This window comes from Triturus cristatus, chromosome 3_2, assembly GCF_964204655.1.
Source record: "Triturus cristatus chromosome 3_2, aTriCri1.1, whole genome shotgun sequence".
In the NCBI taxonomy this organism is placed as follows: Eukaryota; Metazoa; Chordata; class Amphibia; order Caudata; family Salamandridae; genus Triturus; species Triturus cristatus.
Genome location: NC_140584.1, coordinates 404,821,728 through 404,843,405, shown reverse-complemented (window position 1 = coordinate 404,843,405; position 21,678 = coordinate 404,821,728). Strand labels below are relative to the sequence as shown.

Here is a 21,678-nt window from a genome sequence, read left to right as displayed (position 1 = left end):
TTAAACATGCCAATTTCAAAGTGGAATACTGTTAAATCAAGTTCCTTTGATTTAGTGTTGAAAAAGAATAATTGCAAGTAAAATAAAGTGCCGCAATAATGCAGCAACATTTTTATTTGTATGCTGCTTAATTTTGATTTCTGTGCCTCAATCTGCAAATCTATGCCGCAATATTCTGGTGGGGGTCCGATTGGGGGTGTGGGGGGAGCGGCAGGGCCACAGTCCTCTCCACTTCCTGCAGTAGAGCCGCCATTCCATTGTCCTCCGCTGGTTCATACTTGATGTGTGGAGGGCCGTGCTGGCGGGACATCGCTCTGGTACTCCCGTTATGCGTGCCACACCTGATCTGTGAGCCTACGAGCGTGGATGCCGCAGCACCCCTTTCAGGGCTGGGCCTCGCCTCAGTCCACACCCGCCTGTGCCCTATCTGAAGCTCTACATATCGTCCCCGGAAGCAGAGAAGCCCCTTTTCCTATTGCCCCCAGTGCACTCACAGCTCTGCCACAGTGCTGCGTCCCGCCTGCTCCCAGCACTGGTCCCTCTCGTGCGCCATTTAGCAGACCTGCCCGGTGGTGAACACAGGAGGCCGGATTCTCGTGCCAACTGCGCTGACTACAATATCTTTGCCGGCTGCCTCATCGTTCAGGAAGTCGTAGAGATGGCGGCGGTGTGTGCTGGGGCTGTCCTACCATGGCATCATTGGCGAAAAGCCTGTGCAGCCTCAGCCAGACGTCCTCGTCATTGAGAACTGGCTTGACATTGAAGTACTTTCATCACTATTCTAATAAGCCTTTAACATCGAAACACAGGATGGCATCACCCTCAAGTCTGTTGAAACATTCCAGATGCATGACCGCGTCTTTCAACCGTAGTCGTAATAACATTCATTAACGGTTTTTCCCAATTGCAACACAGATCGATGTTGATCTTTTCGATATCCATCGTCCCTCTTTCGCTTCATTTCCCCAAGAATAGACTAAGACACTTGCCAACTGCATAGTCCACTCTGCAACCTGAGAGGCCTCCTCGTCATCCTTGTAGACAATTCTCAGACTCCGGCCTGTTAATCTTCCTTCTCAAGAAATAGTTTTATGAAAGGCCCAAATATTGCTCGATCAGAAGTTGCCCATCACCACGAAGATTTCCTAGAAGGATCATGTCTCTCCTGAAGCCCCCTAATCTCTTTTGAGTCATTTGGGTTCTCAAAACACGTGCAAGAATTGCAGTCACAACCCTCTAAGGAATCAAATCTCCTCACAGCACCTATGGTAGCATCAGCAGAAGTGCCAGAATTCACCTATCGACTGAGAAGGTCTAGAAATAAAACTCTTCAGTCACAAGCATCCAAAACCTCTTTACGACTGCCCTCTAATTAGTCAACTTGAGCCATTTTTGGTACCCTTATTCCGTTGCCGGGGCACTTCTACATTGTCATTCCTTATTTAAACTGTATGGTTTGTAGCCACAGCTGAAACTGGTAATTTGGACGCTGAATTTTCAGTTTTAGTATTTCCTTTGTTGCTGAATCATTTTGTATGGAGATTGATAGACATCTGGCCTAATTATTTGTAACCTGTTCCCCACGCCCCTCAATCTTGGAAGTCCTCGGTTACTGAAACTGGAAAATTCTTCAACAGGGGGCAATTCCTTTTTTTTTTTTCCTGAGGTAAGGTTCTCCTCAAGGCTGTTGATATTGAAAGAAAAATCTTTATTTGAACTAGAGCTAAAAAAGTATACCAGCTAAAGCTCCCCCGTAAGGTTTGGTTAGAACTTCACCTGTTAATTTCAACTGGTTGCTTAAGTGTCTCAAAAATATTTTTCTAACTATTGTATTCCCTTTTTTCTTGGCACAGCAATACAGAGCACGTGGTAGAGGTTGGGGTCGAGGCACTTTCACCGGAAGCAGTAATGATTTTAAGAATCGGAGCAAAGATGAAGAGTGGGACCTGGAGTTCGCCCCCAAAAGTAAAAAATATTATGTGGTACGTCTTAAGAACCATTAAAGAGCTTGCTGATTTGTTTTCAGTTATTTATCTCCCTGCCCACATCATCTCTCCCATTTCCTTATGTGCATTTTCAATCTTACTGTCAACAGGTGAAGTTTTTCTGATTACTCCAGTAAGTTTAGTAGCTCTAATACTTTTAAGAGGTGTTTGCATGTTAGTATTGTAATTTTGTCAGTCAATTCACATGTTGTAAATGTCATTCCCAATAACTTGGCAACAGCTTTGAAAACAGTGGTGAAACAAAAATCCACAGACCTATTGGTTTCATATGGAGTCTAGTCATTCTGGTGATAGGACTGTATTGGAAAAGCACTGACATGGCTAGTGCTGGTTGCAGTATAGCGCTTATTCCCCACAATCGCTCTTGTCTGTTTTGGTACCCACACACCGCCCTTCCCTCAGTGTTGCAGCACTTTTTCTTGTTTTATTTTTATCCATGATGCACAGTTGCCTTGCTAGGGGAAAAAAACTTTGACTAACCCGATAGCTCTCTCGTATGTGAGACCTGTTGCCTTTGACAATACTTGTTATTTATTATGTTGTATATTCACCTTTTCGGTTATAAGTAACCTTTAATAAAATCAAAGCAACATCTTTCTGAGAAATAGCTACATGGAGCTACACTTTTTTAAAGGCACGTAGGCTGTTAGGGCTTTTTGTTGTTAAAGCGTGCCTGCTGTGTTCAACCCTAAAACCGAACCGTGGCCTGGCAGACAGAAAAATAGCACCTGCGGACTCGCAGGATACTGGGGAGAAAGCACTGGACTACTAAGTATATATCCTGCATTCGTATTGGTGTTCACATAAAGTATTAGTTGCCGTTGTAGAGATACTAATGCAGCTGTCACGTTGTATAAATTAAATCTAGCAGTAAAAAATTGTCCAGTGCTTTGTCCTGTTATGGTTATTTGCTGCAGTTTGTGTGGAGAATTCTTTTGTGAGTTTGAACATAGCGAACCATGCTCTGTAAACGTGCAAGGAGATTCAGATTTTTAAAACGATGCATCTGTTCACAACAAATAGTCGAAAGGCATTGAGTCTGCAATGCGAATACAACACGTTCAGAAGAATAAAATCGAAATGGCTGCAGTCAGACATGTAGCACCAGTGAATTGTGTGTATCAGTTTAATTATTAACAAAGTACTGAGACATCACTTGTCTGAGTCGCTTGGGTGCAACTCAAGAATGCAGGACCTCTGACAGTGACTTCATTTGGAATGGTTTTCATGTTATTCAAATGCACACAGGGAGTCAAGCTGTAGCCCATTTGAGGCACTGTAAACAGGAGGCATAGACCTCCAAACCATGCACATCCTTTACAGAATGATTGCAATTTTGCAAGCCGTGCTCGCTCTACCCTGCCCGAAAGAGATGCAAGGGACCTGTACTGTTTGAGACTACATGTTGAGCAATGAATCAGGGTTGTCATAAATGTTATATGTGCTGTATGGAGTGTAAATGGACACGTACTTCCGGAGCATGTTAACATAGTTAACTGAGAATCTGGCAACTAATTGGCGGTTGCTCACCGCAGGATGAGCTGTTGCACGGAAAAAACTCCCCAAAACCTGCTGCGATGTAGTAATTAAAGTTTTTCCTAAGCAGCTGTAGGTGGCCCCTGCCTGAGTGCAATAAGCACCTCATGACACAGTAGTTTGTAAGTTGGATGGCTTACCCTGGTAATTGCAGCAACGTGGCTCTTTTGCTTACCTGCGGTGTAATAGTCTCTTCCTTTGCACCTTCTCTGTTTGATTTCGGAAAGATAACAGACATTTTGAGAGGCCACCAACTCCAATAAGAACCTCATCAAACGAGCACTATGAAAGTAATGGCAGATCAAATACATTTCCCAGCAGGATAATGTGTGCAGTACTGAAACCGGCTTGTTTCTCATTGATACTGTACTCTTGTATTAAATATCAATGTGGAAAACAAACTGCATGGGTGAATGTGGTACATCAGTGTTTTTTTTCTTTCATCCCCACTTAATGCCATCGTCACTTAAAAAGTAAACTAAATTGAAAAACTGTAATGAGGCAACTTTTTAGGTCTCTCCTTGCTATCGCGTAAGCGATCGCAAAGCGAGACTATTGTAAGGGGGTTTTAAAAGTGCTCCCAAAAAGCGGATTGCATGGCTAGCACGCGCACAATCACGCGCATCGTGCCGCCATGCAATCCGCTTTTTGGGAGCACTTCAAAGGGTCCGCTCCCCCGCCTGGAATGCGCTCCCTCGCCCCCAAGCGCGCGCGCCACGCTCCGCCGGGCTGGTCTTGTTTTTCTTGTTTTTTTTTTTAACTTTAGGCACGAGGCGCGCGTGCGGCCAATGCTTGTTACACTCTGCCTTCAGCTGCTAATCTCTTCTCAATCACTCTTTTATTGCCCGCTGGAATTCCCTCTCGCTTCAGGAAGCCGCTTGGTTCAATAGCTTTAGCCTTTTACTCGTCAATAACAGGTCACGACCTGATCGCACGAGACACCGCGCCTCTACTGTTTGTCCAAAAAATATGACTGCAAGGCTGCCAAGTCTGATTCAAGAATGAAACTTCCAACGAGTCCTGCTTTCCCGCCATCAGCACTTCAGTCAGTCGTTGGCATGTCCGTCCATCCTCAGGATGGAAACACAAAATGCACAAGTCCCGGAATTTAAAGGGCAGTTGTTTAGAACAGAAAGCCTGGGTAAGCGGACGGTATCACACCCGACCCAACGCCACTCTGCAGTAGTGACGGTTTTTAAAAACAGGAGACCTACATTCTCTTCCAGGGGATCCTCATCAATAGTCATAAGCACTGAATATTCCCGCCCATGTGCGGGGACCCCGGAAATAATAAAATTATATATGTAAAAACATACATATATACAGCTCTGTATATGTATAAACATATATCATTTTTTCCAAGCAAATGCAGCTCCCATAAAAGGCTAGGCAATGTAAATATACACATCCAATAACACACATATATATATAATTATATATATATAAAGGTATAACAATACACCTAAATCTCTTTTTCTTTTTTTTTTTTTTCTTTTTTTTTTTTTTAATGAGGCAAACACTCATGAGAAAGCAAAAAATAAAGAGAACAAACTGTGGAAAAACACAGATGTACAACACATTGCCAGCCTGCAGGCTGCATTGCAATATAATACCATAGAGACTAAAAAGCCCTGTACAGGTAAAAACTGGCACCGTGCCTTTAAGGCAGCCCTGACTTCCATATCCCATCATGCCTCAGGGGTGACAGTTAGGTCAGTTGTTCTTTCCGGCTCCTTCAGTCAGGACCCTGGAATTCAGCTCTCTTCTTTTTTGACTCTTTAGTCAAGAATTATTACAACTTTAAAATTTTTTGGACTTCTTCTTATAACAGTCTGTGAGGAAGTTAGTATCCTGTGTTTTTCTGACTGATTTTTTTGCTGTTTTGTCAGAAAAATGCCTTCTTTATTTGTTCCATGTCCATCTTGTGGAAAAAAGAAGGCTGCTTCAGACACACATGAGGTGTGTATTATCTGTCTGCCGGACTCTCACTCTCCAGCAACATGCCATCATTGTGAAGACCTTTCCAAAAGGACTTTAAAGGAGAGGGAGAGGATTAGGCTGTATGGCCTAGCAGAACGGTCGACGTCGAAGCAGTTGGTCCCTGTTTGCTCCCCATCGACGTCGGGCTCGGCGTCGAAGACTCCAGCGGCGGGATCGTCGCGGAGAGGTGAGGAGTCAAGGGGAAGTCATGCTGTAAAGAGAAAATCGTCGTCGACTTTAGATTCAGCGTCGAAGCGGATGCGTTCGACGTCGACGGCGTCTAAAAGCTCGGCGTCGAGGACTCGGCGCCACAGTTCAACGTCGAAAAAGCATCTGTCGACGTCAAGAGAAGATCGATCGACGTCTGCACAGAGATATCGTTCGTCGTTGAAAGAAAGACATCGTTCGACGTCGAGGTCGGCGAGACATCATTCGACGTCGCGAGAAGTACGTAGGCGATCTCCACAGTCGACGTCAAGACCAAGATCGCCATCAAGATCGCCGTCGAGGAAACATCGTTCGACGGCGAAGAGGCTTTCGACGTCGTCGGAGCATTCAACGTCGAGACAGAAGTCTCCGTCAGGAGTGACGTCGAGGCAGACTCCTCCGTCAGTACCGACGTCGAGGCAGAGGCCTCCGTCGGAGTCGACGTCGAGGCAGAGGCCTCCGTCGGAGTCGACGTCGAGGCAGAGGCCTCCGTCGGAGTCGACGTCGAGGCAGAGGCCTCCGTCGGAGTCGACGTCGAGGCAGAGGCCTCCGTCGGAGTCGACGTCGAGGCAGAAGCCTCCGTCTGAGTCGACGTCGAGGCAGGTGCCTCCGTCGGAGTCGACGTCGAGGCAGGTGCCTCCGTCCTCACAGGTCTCCAAAGCTTTGGTGAGGTACATGAAGCCTCCGTCGCAGATAATCTCGACGTCGAGACAAGAAGCTCGGAGCCTCGAACATGCGAGTCAAAGATCTCCGGTGATAGGCCTATCACCGTCGAGGCAGCCCTCTGTTGAGGGTACGCAGGAGGTGTCACATATTCGCCTCACGATTCGACCAGTCTCAAGGCGAAAATCTCCTCATAGACTGATATATACAACTCCTGAGTCACCGCGTCTCATATCGATCTCGCCTTTAGGATCGGAGGGCTCAGGTTCAAGATCCGAATCACCAGAGCTTGTGCATCAATCTCCAATACCTGCAAGAGAAAGTTCGCAGGAGGAGGACAATGCGGTACCTCAAAGTCCCGTAAGGGAGATGCCTCAGGATCCTGCTATGCCAGACGCAATAAAGGCATCGCTAACAAGAATAAGGGGCGTGGTATTCCCAGCGACACCGATCAGACCAAGATCTCGAGAAAGAGAATCTCGAAGTCACTCTCGAGCACCAAGAAGGCGATCTAGGTCTCCCTCCCGCAGAAGAGAGTCGACCAGATCAGAGAAAAGGCGTCGTAGAACCCCTTCTACCTCCCCTTCTTCCAGATCATCCAAAAGGGATTATTCACCGACACTCTCGGAGACGCCACCCTCTCGGGTATCTCCGGTAGATGATATTTCTACGTTTCAGGAAGTGTTGTGTAGAGGAGCTACAAAATTAAATATCCCGATGCCGGTTCAGGAGACCACTTCATCCATAATCTTTGAGACTCTTCATGAACGCACAGTGTCACGCCCGTTGTTGCCATTAGTCCCCGGTTTGTTACAACCGGTAATGGATATTTTTCTCACACCAGCAACCACCAAAACGGCGCCGGCGAGAATTCTAAAAAAGTACCGTCCAGCTCCGGAGGATCCTCTATTCCTAAAATCAGATCCTCCACCGGACTCTGTCATCACCGCCGCTGCCAGGAAGACACATGCAGTAGCTGGGTCTTCAACGGTACCACCAGATAAGGACAGTAAGACACAAGACTCCTGGGGGAGGAAAGTTTGCGGCTCAGCATCCTCAAGCTTAAAGGTGGCGAGTGCCTCGGCGCTTCTGGGGCGCTATGATAGGTCATTATGGGACTCTCTGCAGAGGTTCATTGACAAAGTTCCATCAGAGGACAGACGGGACTTTGAAGAGATTTTGCATGAGGGGAGTCTGGTTTCTAACCAGATCATAAGTGCAGCGGCGGACGGGGCAACACTGGCAGCGCATGAATATGCACATGGAGTCACAGCCAGAAGATCATCCTGGCTTAGATTGACGGCCCTGAAACCGGAAGCGCAGGCAAGAATTTTAAATCTGCCTTTCTCCGGTAGTTCTCTTTTTGGGTCCCATGCAGACGAAGAAATGGCCCGTATGAAGGCAGAGCTGGAGACCATGAAAGCTGTCGGGCTTGAAAAGAGAAAAGAGTTTCGACGCCGCAAGGGAAATGACAGGCGCAGTTACCAACAGAGGGTTCAAACCCCTCATTGGCAAAAGAACCAGGACCAGCAAGGTCAAAAGAAACAGCAATACCAGTCCCGCAAGCCATCCAGGGGACGGGGTAACAACAGGCAGTCTAATGCTGGAAACAAAGCTCCGGGGAAGCAATGAGAAGCCGCTTCCTCCGATGCTGTCCACCGCTCCGGTGGGAGGAAGTGTTGCACATCATCTTCCAGAGTGGCAGTCCATCACAAAGGACAAGTGGGTACTGAATATACTGCGTCATGGGTACTCGCTTCGTTTCAGAAGTCACCCCCCATCGATTCCTCCTGTCAATTCATCCCAGCATCTAAAGCAGCTCAGAGAAGAGGTAGCGACGCTTCTACTCAAATCTGCAATAGAGAAAGTGCCCTTAAACCAAAGAGGAAAGGGAGTTTACTCCAGATACTTTCTCATCCAAAAGAGGAGTGTGAAGGTAGAGTTCAGACACATTTTAGACCTACGGATACTGAACAAACACATAAGAAAGGAAAAATTGCGCATGCTGGCGCTCCACCAAATATATCCTCTTCTCCGGATGGGCGATTGGATGTGTTCATTGGACCTTCAGGATGCATATTTCCATATTCCCATCCTAAGGAATCATCGAAAATTTCTCAGGTTTGTGGTAGGCAACTCGCACTATCAGTTCAAAGTCCTCCCATTTGGCCTGAAGTCAGCTCCTCGAGTATTCACAAAATGCGTAGCAGTAGTAGCGGCTGCTCTGAGGCGCGCAGGAGTCTTCGTCTATCCCTACCTAGACGACTGGCTAATAAAGGGCTCATCACCACAGAATGTGCGGTCACAGCTGTCGCTATGCCTGAACTTATGTTGCAAGTTGGGTCTCAGAGTGAATGCCAAAAAGTCCAAGTTTACACCAACGCAGAGGATCCACTACCTGGGCGCAACTATAGACTCCGTAGTAGGAAAAGTGTTTCCTTCGGAGGAAAGACAGTCATCCATTATGCTAAAAGGCAGGCAGATTATAACCAACAATCTGTCGTCGGCAAGGCAAATCTCTTCTCTGCTAGGGGCCATGGCATCCTGCATCTTCCTAGTGCCCAATGCCAGGCTAAGGATGCGTCCTCTTCAGCAAGATCTCGAGGACAAATGGGATCAAAGGAACTCCCTGTGGGAAGAAAAGGTTTGCCTCTCCTCTGCAGCCAAACAGTCAGTCAAGTGGTGGCTGAAGCCAAGTGGGGATCCCCTTCCATCAAGAGCCCCCAACTCAGACCTTAATCACCGACGCTTCCCTTCAGGGATGGGGTGCGCATTTTGGGACTCTGCAAACTCAGGGACAGTGGTCCAGCAGCGAGCAGTTGTACCACATCAACATGCTGGAGCTCAGGGCAGTCCACCTAGCCCTCAAAGCGTTCCTGCCTGCGATCACGACGAGTACCATTCTAGTGCAGACGGACAATACCACCACAATGTACTACCTGAACAAGCAGGGGGGTACTCGATCCAGAACGCTCTCGCTGGAAGCTCAGTCCCTGTGGCACTGGATCCTAGCAAGGAACATCTCACTGAAAGCGGTGCACCTACCAGGAGAACTCAACGTGCAAGCAGACTTACTCAGTCGGCATTTTCAAGAACCAGAGTACTGGGTAATCAACGACGAAGTGTTAGAAGACATCTTCGGGGAATGGGGGCGTCCGCAAGTGGACCTCTTCGCGGACGAGCAAAACACAAAATGCCGAGGCTTCGCCTCAAGATACCATCGACCAGGATCCCTAGGGAATGCCCTTTTGATCAATTGGTCAATGACATTTGTGTACGCTTTTCCTCCTCTCCCACTAATCCCCAAGGTGGTGACCAAGTTGCAGAATTCATCTGCCAAGATGATCCTCATAGCTCCGGACTGGCCGAGGCAGTGGTGGTACACGGATCTCCTACACATGTCGATCCGACCCCACAAGCGGCTGCCGTGCAGGCCGGACTTGTTATCCAAGATGCAGGGGAAGATTTACCATCCCAGCCTTCCCTCGCTGAGCTTAACAGCATGGCTCCTGAAGTCCTCCAGTATGGCCATCTGAACCTCCCTCAAGAGTGTATGTCCATACTGAAGGAAGCCAGGAGGCCTTCGACAAGACACTCCTACTTCTGTAAGTGGAAAAGATTTTATATATGGTGTGCTCAGCATCATTATGATCCCACTAAATGCCAGGAGGATGTAATTTTGCCCTATCTTCTACATTTAGCGAGGGCAGGGTTGAAATTTTCATCCAAAAAGGTTCACCTAGCAGCCATAACAGCATACAGGCGTTCGCCTTCACAGCAGTCATTTTTTAAAGTGCAGGTAGTGAAGGATTTCTTGCAAGGGCTCAAGAAAGTCTATCCCCCTGTTAGACCTCCCTCTCCTTCCTGGGAGCTAAACTTGGTTCTGTCGAAGCTCATGGGTTCTCCTTTTGAGCCTATTCATAAGGCTACCCTACAGCACCTCACATGGAAGACAGCATTTTTAATAGCCATCACTTCAGCACGGAGAGTCAGTGAGATACAGGCCCTCTGTTCTAAAGAGCCCTACACTATTTTTCATCAAAATAGGGTTGTGATGAGAACTCATCCTTCGTTCCTACCCAAGGTGGTATCGGAGTTTCATGTAAACCAAACCATCTCCTTACCAACCTTTTTTCCCAACCCCTCCTCTCCTGCAGAGAGGGCGTTGCATTCTCTAGATGTCAAAAGGGTCCTGAAATTCTACCTAGATAGGACTAAGAATGTCAGGAAATCTGATCAATTGTTTGTGAACTATGGGGTGGTCCGTATGGGCTTTGCGGCTTCCAAACGTTCCATTGCTAGGTGGATTGTTTCAAGTATTACATTGGCCTACCAACTGGCTCAGAAACCATTGGGGGCGCGCCCTAAAGCGCATTCGACAAGAGGAAAAGCGGCTACCGCGGCTTTTCTCAATAATGTCCCACTCTCCGAGATCTGCAAGGCAGCCACTTGGAGATCTGTCCACACTTTTACCAGGCATTATTGTCTGGATTCGGACACCAGAGCAGACACTCAAGTAGGGCAAGCCTCCTTGAGGAATCTGTTCCACACATAATCATTTTCATGATTCTCTTTCTCCATGGGTGATACAACCTTAGTTTCATTTGCCTGCAGGTGGAAGGGGAGCTTGCTACTCTATTCAGTGCTTATGACTATTGATGAGGATCCCCTGGAAGAGAAGCGTAAGTTACTTACCTGTAATCCTAGTTCTCTTCCAGGGGTATCCTCATCAAAGTCATAAGCAACCCACCCACCTCCCCAGGCAAATGAGAAGAAGTGTATTATTCATTATGGAAAGGATATATCTTTGTGTTTAGGACTACGGTCCCGCAAAGAACAACTGACCTAACTGTCACCCCTGAGGCATGATGGGATATGGAAGCCAGGGCTGCCTTAAAGGCACGGTGCCAGTTTTTACCTGTACAGGGCTTTTTAGTCTCTATGGTATTATATTGCAATGCAGCCTGCAGGCTGGCAATGTGTTGTACATCTGTGTTTTTCCACAGTTTGTTCTCTTTATTTTTTGCTTTCTCATGAGTGTTTGCCTCATTAAAAAAAAAAAAAAAAAAAAAAAAAAGAGATTTAGGTGTATTGTTATACCTTTATATATATATAATTATATATATATGTGTGTTATTGGATGTGTATATTTACATTGCCTAGCCTTTTATGGGAGCTGCATTTGCTTGGAAAAAATGATATATGTTTATACATATACAGAGCTGTATATATGTATGTTTTTACATATATAATTTTATTATTTCTATTCAGTGCTTATGACTTTGATGAGGATACCCCTGGAAGAGAACTAGGATTACAGGTAAGTAACTTACCCTTTCCACTGCATAGGTTCTCAGTATTAACAAATCATTAAACTCATTAGGAGTAGGCTTTCATAGCTATTCATAACTGGGCGCGAATCATTCATGTTAAAACCAGAGGAATTGGGTACAGACCACAAAGAAACAAATTTACATGGAGGAAAGAAAGGTCATCACATCAAAATAATTCCTGTTCGGACGAATCATCGGCAGAATAAAAGTAATAACATTTTCTTGTAGCAATTGGTCAAATTCACGATGCACCCATAAATTCCAGCAAAAGTAGATGTCCAAATGCCTTTGTCATGGGGTGTTTGCTATAGTGTGGTGATCTAAAAACATCAAGAGAACACTGTATAAGCGCTACAAGCACAATGAGAGCAATAAAAGGAATAACTCTTCTCAGCAAAAAGAAGAGTGAAACCTTCTGCTTGATTTAAAGCTCAAAATTGACTACTTCAACACACATTTAAGCTATTTAAAGAGATTTGTGTGTTAGCGAAGAGTGGCATAAAGTTATGATGTATAAACTGGAATGACGTAAAGCTGCGATGTGAGAAGTGCCCTTTTTGGTGTGATTACCCACTTTTTTTTTTCAATGGCTGCTGCTGGTTTCTTTCTGGACTGTTTGCACTGCTGCACTGCTAATCAGCCCCAGACCCTGAAAATCTGATCAAATTGGCTAACTATCTTAATTGCCATATTTCATTTTCCTATACGACAGAGGCCTTTATGAACGTTGCAGTATCTGCCTCAACAGTACTTCGCAGTACTTTGGCATACAATAACACCAGGGTAGCGATGTTAAGTACAGAAATCATCTTAATCTGAAATAGGATATATTTGGTGACCTGTACTAATATGTCATTTTTCTTCCCCGTTTTCTTCCAAATTATGCAAAGAAACTAACTTGTTGTCAACAGCAAAACGTTGTTCAATCTTAAATTTGTCAGTGCAAGGGGCTTCCTTATCCATCTTTTAAGAAACAGTAGCACTGTGTGAATGGGTGAGGCGGGCTTTGTGAGATGCATAACATTCTCAATGGTACGGAAATTTGAGATCAATATTCATTGTAGTACTCACAAAAACATTTAGACGTTGAAGAATCTTAAGCACAAGAATGTATTTTGCAATAAGAAAAATTTGATTCGTCCGTTCATTTTAGCTGCAGCGTTCCATTGAGGATTTACACTGGGCAATGTACAGACCGATGTTTAGTATGGGATTAGGTACTGGATTATCCAAATTAATATATTTTTTCTTGTCCTCTTGAGGTGCCCTTTGGAAATTCACAGCCATTGAGAAAGCTCATTTCTGAAATTTACAACATTTGAGCAAACAGACAAGCGCTTCCTGTGATTACAGGAGATCAAACCAGACTCCAAGCTGCGTTTATGGCCTCCACACCCCGCTCGGGCAGGAAGGGCAGCCTGCCATACAACTGCAGCCAGCCTTCATCTCTGGGGTGGGGGTGAAGGGAATGCGAAGCTATCAGCTGCTCCATGTGACTGTAACTAGAAACAAGGGCAGAAGTCAACATAAGAAGATGGCTTACTGATAGCACTCGGAATCCTGCCTGTGCAAAAATCCCCACTGCAAAGAAGACAACGCGTGTCTAAAGGAGCAGGATGCTATTATAAAGAGAATATTTTGCACAGCATTCTCTATTTAAGCATCCGTTCTCAGTTGTGCTAAACGTGTCATTCAGTCGCGTAGGCTTTACTACCTATTTAACTAATGTCCTCTGGATAATTTAGAGGTAGGGGAAGGGGTGGGGCGAGGCTATCTTACCTACACTTTATTTTGATGGCATTCTATCAAGTAAGTAAATTTAAAGGTGCTGTCGCTTTTTCAAAATAAGTCATGTAGCTTCTTCCAAGGGCTGGCCGCATAGATCATACTACCTATGCATTTAGATTGTACTAACTTCGAGGGATTTATGTTATGGCCCCCTCAAAGCGACCCCCTCTCAGGGTTGTGATTTATAACTGCGTTCCACTTAATGGTTTTCTACTTGTTTCAAATTGCTGGCAGGAGACATCTTGGAGGGAGTAAAACATGGAGGGTGTAGATGGCTTCTGCCTCGTTCCTCACCAGCAATACATTTTTTTTTTTTTTTAAAGGCGCTAGAAGCAGCCAGTGCTGGCAGCGTCACAGTGCTCACCAAAAAAAAACCTTTGAACATGGACAAACCCAGTAGGTTACAATGCACAGTGTCACAATCTAGTTCTCATAAAAAGCGCAACAATGCCTTCGGCCCGATTTCATGCAACATTAAAAAAAAAAAAAAGTAAAAAACTGCAGACAAGGGGATTTGGAGGAGAGGGTAAGCAGGATGGGAGATGGCCTGCAAACACATGCACTCTTATGGAATGCCTGCTCAAAAAGAAACAAGCATTTGCAATGCAATAGGTCTCGCATTTGCGAGAGTTTAAGCTATTGGCATTGTAAATGACTGTCTTTTATTTATGTTTTATAAACCAAAACATAAATAAAAAGCATTGTCATTTACAATGCCAATAGCTCAAACTCGCGTGCATGCGAGACCTATTGCATTGCAAATGCTTGTTTTACTCCTGTAAATATTTACAACTCTGCTCTTACGTTGGAGGTCTGCTGTATGTTGCACTCTTTCCTGTTCCTTCTTTACACACCTCAGTCAATTGCTTTCTTAACAGCTAGAAATTTGTAAGAGTTTATTAAGCCGGGATTTTACAGTGGTGTGGATGGGGGTTCTCTCCCCTTCCAGGACACATTATATATAGGGAAAAGAAGGAAAAACTGCATGGTTGCCTTAAGGAAGGTAAGGTGCCTCCATCAAATACTTATAAGCCACAGCGGAAGATGGTGGCTTGCATGTAATTTCTATAGTGGGTGGAAAACTAGCCAGAGTCAAAGACTAGCATGAAGCTAGGGAGTGATATGAGCAGTGGCTGGCTGGATTTTAGATCGTTGATGCAGTAGCATAACGTCAGCAAGTGACAGGAGAGGTAGCTGATTTGTGGATGATTGATGCATTGTGGTGCAGTATTCTTAAACTGAGTCTTCCACTCTCTCCTAAATTGGAGTAGAACTTAAGTGGTCCGGATGGGGATGAGAAGTTGCTCTTTTTTCTGGGTTCATAGGTGGCAAAGCCCTGCTACCTTGTTAGGTCTCGCCTGACGAACGCAGCGCGAAGCGCTACTGTCGCCAGCGAGATCTATTGTTGCTGACTTGCCTCGGAAGTGGGACAGCAGATGGGCACGCGCAGGCTTTTGGCGGATTGGAGCCTGTGTACGCACTTGTGAAGACGCGCTTGCATGTAACGTGTACAGCCATGCCGCGTGCACATCTCCTGTCCCCCTTCCGTTGTCAACTGCCTCATGCACTTTCACTTTTCATTCCCCCCGTCGGAGACAGCTTGCTACCTCTGGTACGGTTGCGGCGCAGTCCGCAGCTGGCTTCCGGAGTCTGGATGCCCACGTCCGGATTCTCGTGTCCCTCTGCTCTCTGGAGCCGACCCGGTGCCTGGTTAGTCTGTTCGCACCAGCTCACATACCTGGCCAGCTCTTCCTGCAAAATCTCAGAGCTCTCACATGTAAGCAGGAAAGGGTAAGTTTACTTTCAGTTACAATGGAAAGGGTGGGTGAGTCGCGCCTGCTGAACTGGCTTTTCCAATCTTGCTTTCCTAGATAACCGCCGAGTTTTGGAAAGCGCTCGCCTAAGTACCTGTGGTCATTTGCGCCTCCCTCAAGAAACCGGTATTAAATCCTGAAACTCGGGTGGTTTGTAAATACAAATTGGGAAAAGGCGCCTTTCATTATTTATGTATTGCAGAGGTAAACACAAGTAAAAGTACGGGAGATTATTCTTTTCTTCTCCCTCCTCATTCTCACTGTATTGCTTTCATTATAAAAATCAACAAGCCTTTGCAATGCAATAGGTCTTGCATTATTTAAGTTTGAGCTATTGGCATTGCTAAATAATGCAACACCAATAGCTCAAACTTTAATAATGTGAGACCTATTGCATTGCAAATGCTTGTTTTTATACTTAGTCTGATGGTGTGCTGGCTGTTAATGTGCTTAACCTACTGAGCTGGTTAGCTTCTTTGTAAGATGAGCAAAGGTGCTTTTCTCGATGCCTTTTAAAAGAAATAGAGCTAGATTTGAAGATCATGTTGGCTTGGAAGGGGAGACAATGGAGTTCAACAGGTTAGGGGAGAAATGTGATCAGATTTTTTTCAGGCTCTCAGACGTGCAGCAACACTTAGGATGACCTTATAGGCCAGGGGTACTCACAAACTTTCTCTTGGGGGCCAAATTTACAGTGTGGCTTGTGGCCGAGGGCCGCACCTTGGGGGCAGGGTCATTGGGGGAGGGGGCGGGGCTAGATCAACAAAAAAAAACTGACCATGAGGTGGAACACAGGTCCCTGCAGCGGACGCCTTCGTCCACTGAGCCACCGGACCCGGCATACACATCTCTATCTCCGTCCGTCTCCCTCCCTCTGTCCTCCGTCTCCCTCTGTCCTCCGTCTCCCTCTGTCCTCCGTCTCCCTCTGTCCTCCGTCTCCCTCTGTCCTCCGTCTCCCTCTGTCCTCCGTCTCCCTCTGTCCTCCGTCTCCCTCTGTCCTCCCTCTCCCTCCCCCTCCCTCCCTCTCTCCTTCTATCCGTCTCTCTCCCTCTCCGTCTCTGTCTCCCCCTATCCGTCTTTGTCTCCCCCTATCCGTCTCTGTCTCCCTCCCCCCTCTGTCTCCCTCCCCCCTCTGTCTCCCTCCCCCCTCTGTCTCCCTCCCCCCTCTGTCTCCCTCCCCCCTCTGTCTCCCTCCCCCCTCTGTCTCCCTCCCCCTCTGTCTCCCTCCCCCTCTGTCTCCCTCCCCCCCCTGTCTCCCTCCCCCCTCTGTCTCCCTCCCCCCCCTGTCTCCCTCCCCCCTCTGTCTCCCTCCCCCCTCTGTCTCCCTCCCCCCTCTGTCTCCCTCCCCCCTCTGTCTCCCTCCCCCCTCTGTCTCCCTCCCCCCTCTGTCTCCCTCCCCCCTCTGTCTCCCTCCCCTCTGTCTCCCTCCCCCCTGTCTCCCTCCCCCCTCTGTCTCCCTCCCCCCTCTGTCTCCCTCCCCCCTCTGTCTCCCTCCCCCCTCTGTCTCCCTCCCCCCCTCTGTCTCCCTCCCCCCTCTGTCTCCCTCCCCCCTCTGTCTCCCTCCCCCCTCTGTCTCCCTCCCCCCTCTGTCTCCCTCCCCCCTCTGTCTCCCTCCCCCCTCTGTCTCCCTCTCTCTCTCTCTCTCTCTCTCTCCCTCCCTCTCTCCCTCTCCCTCTCCCTCTCTCTCTCTCCCTCTCCCCCCCCCCCCCCCCCCTCTCTCTCTCTCTCCCCGTCTCCCTCCCTCTCCATCATGGTTACCTTTTTCCTTTTACACTCATTATTCTGAAATTAGTGAGTGCTTTTGCATGAAAAGGTAAGGCCATGACTACAGGGCCCGGAAGAGACCCGTTTCAGTGCCCATTGCTTATATTCTTTCAAAACATAGGCAGTATGGTATAAAAAGACCACATTCGTGTAAACGCAGTCGCTGTACACATTTTGTTTTCCAAATCACCCATCAAGCAGGTATTTCAGTACCTCCAGGCAAGGTGCACTTTCCCACATAGGGAAAACTATGTTGTTCAAAGAGAGAGGAGTAAACAAAAGTATCACTTCACTGGCAAACACTGTAAAGTGGCGCTAATGTGTTTAGGTGTAAATAAATCAATCTGGACATCTTGCAACCACTCTGTCTTGCTTTAATTAGTTATTTATTTTTCACATTTGGAATGTTTTATTTCTCTCCACCCGGAGGCTGCACTTGTGTCAGAGAGACAACGTTTCCATTAAAAATGTTGTTCTTTTTTGGATCCATTTCACAGGGGAGCAAATAAACGAAAGAAGGAAAGAGAGGGTAATACACGTTTCTTGAAGTCTCGGCTTTCACTAACTGAGGAGCGAGACAGAATGAGAGGGAAGACTCTGAGGCTTAGATGCCGTCACCATGGCGTCCGCGCACAGTTTAATTTATGGGGACTTGGGGAGGCTGAAGACGATTGCTTCCAGGCGCAGCCCTCTCCCTCGCTTAGAAAGAGGGGGCCCCTGGAGCGTGGGGGCCCCCGCACCACGGGGGCTGCATTATGCCCCTGGCAGCTGAGGCAGCTTCCCTTCCAGGGCACACACACAGCCCCACCCGAGTACTTCACAGGTCTTTAAGAGACCATTTGCATGATAACGAGGCTTTGTTGTATTTCACCTCTTAGCGCCCCAGCAGCTCCACAGGTTTGCTGACACTGTTAAACAAACACCGATACGATGTCTGCAAGGTCCGCGGGCCGCCAGCGGCCCGCAAAGCCTTTCTTGGCGGCCCGCGGACCTTGCAGACATCGTATCGGTGTTTAACAGTGTCAGCAAACACGTGGAGCTGCTGGGGCGCTAAGAGGTGAAATACAACAAAGCCTTGTTATCATGCACTATGAGTACCCCTGTTATAGGCTGTCAGTGTGGACTGGGAGGCCATGCAGCACAGCGTTTCCACCATCCATGGTGGTCCTGTACTGGGGTTTTGTGCTTTATGGTTGACTCCTTAAGTGATGACCCTCTCTATGGTCTACGTCCAACGAAAATACTTTAAAAAGATTCACTTCCGGACCGACTACTACATGGTGAGCTAATGTCAGAATGAGAGTCTAGAAGAGCATCAAGCTGGTAAACTTTAGTTAAGTAACAAGGTCCTTTTTTGTTTTTAAACATTTACTCTTTAGGATAATCTAAAATTACCATTGCATTTACACGACTTGGCATAAACATCGCAACTTATGAAAATCAGTTGTAAACCGGCAAGTGGAAGTAAAATATGTATATTTTAAGCCTCCAAATGCAGTTATTTAATGAATAGCAGGAGTACATTTGAGCCTTTATTTTGTACAGCAAAGTAGTCTTGTAGGATAGACCAAATATCCTTTCTCCAAAAGGTGTACAGCGAAGTGGGAATACATACTGCCATTGTGTTGTTGCAATATATTAATTCTTGACCGAGTTAGGAACAACTGGCCTTTTCTTACGTGTACTCCCCACCCACAGCATGGTTTCTTGTTACATGTGGTGCGTGGTCATTGCCTCTCGGAACACCTGCCTTACGCTGAGGTTAGTAAGATTTTCTTGGGAAGAGCAACTATTTACACTCATCGACCTCTCTCACACTCTTCCTGCCCCTCTCATGTGGTTGACTTCAGGTCTTCAGCACAGTTTCTTTCCCAGGTTTCTGTCCCTCAATCCCACGCTCCCCTCTTATTCTAGGGGTGTCTTCTGCTTACACAGGCGCTCTTTATGCGACTGTCGTCTGCTCTCCGCTTCTTTCTCTATTTCTCCCACACTTTCTGCTACTCTGTCTGGAGTTCATTGCGCACAAACTCCCTAGCCCCCTCTCTCGCTCTGTCTATTCTATGCATCGCTCACCCCTATCTATCTACCAGTGCCTTCTCCTCATGATGTGCACAGCCTGCTCTGAAGCTCCCAGGGGCTATGTCTGGTACCCCAGTTCCAAAGACCAGGTGCATTGCAGCTGTCCTGGACATTGCTGTGCTATTTGTCATCACCCAGCTGTTCTGGTCATGTACTTTGGTGATGGTCCTTCTGCTCCTATTTGTCATCCTCTTCCCGCTTTTAACAGCTGCCCTGTCTCCTATGGGTCTCATGCAGACCCCGGTCTACTCACTTGGCCAGGGCCCCTCCGCTGAGCCAGTGCTCAGGTGAATGCCTTCCACCCTGGTTTTTTCCTTTAATGGAAACATAACAGGTGTTCAGCGTTAAACCATCTTTCATTGAGCTGGTCTATTCTGCTATTGTATATTTTCTTCTCTGTACTATAGTTTGAACACCTGCTTCTATCACTGGACTGTTTGGCCATCATGAGGCCTGAGTCAAATCTTTAAAATGTGCAGTATTTTGTAGAAAATATTCCAGCTTTTAATGTGTCCACAAACATTTGGCAGGAGCAGACACATAATGATAGTGCACCCAATAGTTGGTCAGGCGGCTTTAGGGCTCATGGGAAATGGCCTTCAAAAACATTAACCCGGTGTATTATCCAAGTGTTTTTAACTTGAGTATTGACCATCGGGCACCATTTTTTCTTTTTTTTTTTCTTTTGAAACATGATTTTATTGCAGAGTTATAAACCAGGCATCCATTAAGTCAACCTGTACACGCATGTCATCTCAAAGCACATCCGTCGTTATAAAAATGCACACAGCCATTCAGCCCATATCCCGGGGCCGGGCGGCGTACCAGTACAGTGACTCAGAGTATCATGGCGAACATCTCATAGAGATGTCAGGTCAACAGCATATTATAGTGTTCGAGGCATGTGGGCTGCTGAATTCATATCTGTGCATAGATCGCCGCCTAGTGTTGGGTCCGGATGTTTGCACGTTGTTGTCCTGGAAGAGTCTTCGAAGTATCCTGGGATAGGTGACTCCTCCCCTGGACTACAGTGCGCATGGGCATCCTCTCCATTCTCAGATTGTTTTTTTCCGCCATTGGGTTCGGATGTGCTTATCTTGACTCAAGTTAGGAAAAACTTTTTACAGGCCAAAAGGCCTTTAGTTCGCGTCGGTACTGTTCCCGATCGGTATCGATAGTTATTTGTTAGTTTACTAACTTCCAGAAACCAACTTTTTCGCATCATACCCGACCATCGACTCGACATCGACGATGGAATCGAGGACGCCCTTCAAGCGGTGCCCTGTATGCAATGCGAAATATCCCCATGTCGACGTCCACCCGGTGTGCAACAAATGCCTTTCACCGGATCACGAGTCCACATGTATGGCCTGTGCCCGATTCCGATCCAAGAAGACTCTCCGGAATCGTCGAGCAGCAAGGCTCGAAGCGCAGCAAGCGGCACCGGTCCCGACTGACATCTTCAACGCCGAGGACGGAGATGTGCAAGACGTGGAGAACCTACCCTCCAGCCCCGCTTCCGAACACGACTCCGGATCGGAAGACGTCGAAGAACAACTCTTCCACAGAGACGAAGCCGACACCGAGGTAAAAGACTACAATGAGGCCTTAGGGGCCGAAGAGAGTAGCTCCGGTGACGAGCAAGGCCTACCCGAACAGACTTTGGATATCCCAGTGCGTCAGTCTGTGGCTCCGGTCGAGGGATCGCCTTCGGGCCTTACCCAAGACCTATCCCGCATCCATTCGGGCCCGGCCTCGGACATTAAGCGGCAGCCTATACTACCCAAAACGGCTGGTTTCCCTTCATCAAAACAGAAACCGAAAGCCGTCTCGGTTCAGCAGAAACCGAAACTGAAAGTCACGCTGGTCGGATCGAAGCCCACCACGCCTTCGACGCCAGCCAAACCCGTCGGCACCGACCGCACCAAAAGGGACTTCGGTGCCGAGCTTGCAGCAGCCGACGTCAGCGCCGACGCACGGAAAAAGACCATAGGTACCGCCAAGCCGCCTCTGCTCCCGGCACCGAAACAATCGGCTCCGACCACAAAGGTCAAAATGGCTGCTGGATCTCACACCACTTCCAAAACAGCACCAAAGGCACAGTCATCGACGCCGTCGACAGCTACTACCTCTCCTCGACTCGATGACCCCGTGGCACCGAAAACGTCCACGCCTGCCTCAACGGAACCGGTCGGCGCCAAAGAACCGTCGGCGTTCCAGGTGCGGCAAGTTTCAGCATCCTTGCAACGCATCAAAGATAAGGCGGCCCTCCAGGACACATCGAGCTCCGAGCCGAAAAAGGCTCAAAAAGCTTCTCCGGCACCGGCCAACATCACTTTTGGCCTGCCACCATCCACGGCGCCAAAACTGTTCGAAATCAGAACACGTGTCACCCACACCAGGATCACACCTGCAGAACACTCTCCTACGGAGACGTCGCCTTCACACATCGATGCCGCAACAGGCAGAATGATGCTTCACAAGAGGAGGATAACTTCTGAGCCAGCT

The 21,678-nt window shown here is 47.4% G+C and overlaps 1 protein-coding gene across 8 annotated transcripts in view; it reads left to right on the top strand.

Annotated features, from left to right (window-relative positions):
* Window positions 1-21,678, top strand: part of THRAP3 (thyroid hormone receptor associated protein 3) — a 257,145-nt gene that overhangs the window by 220,748 nt on the left and 14,719 nt on the right. For all 8 annotated transcript variants that reach the window (XM_085647945.1, XM_085647942.1, XM_085647943.1 and 5 more), the window contains one exon: window positions 1,854-1,982. In XM_085647945.1, coding sequence (XP_085504071.1) covers window positions 1,854-1,982 — 129 coding nt within the window. The remainder of the gene's footprint in view (window positions 1-1,853; window positions 1,983-21,678) is intronic.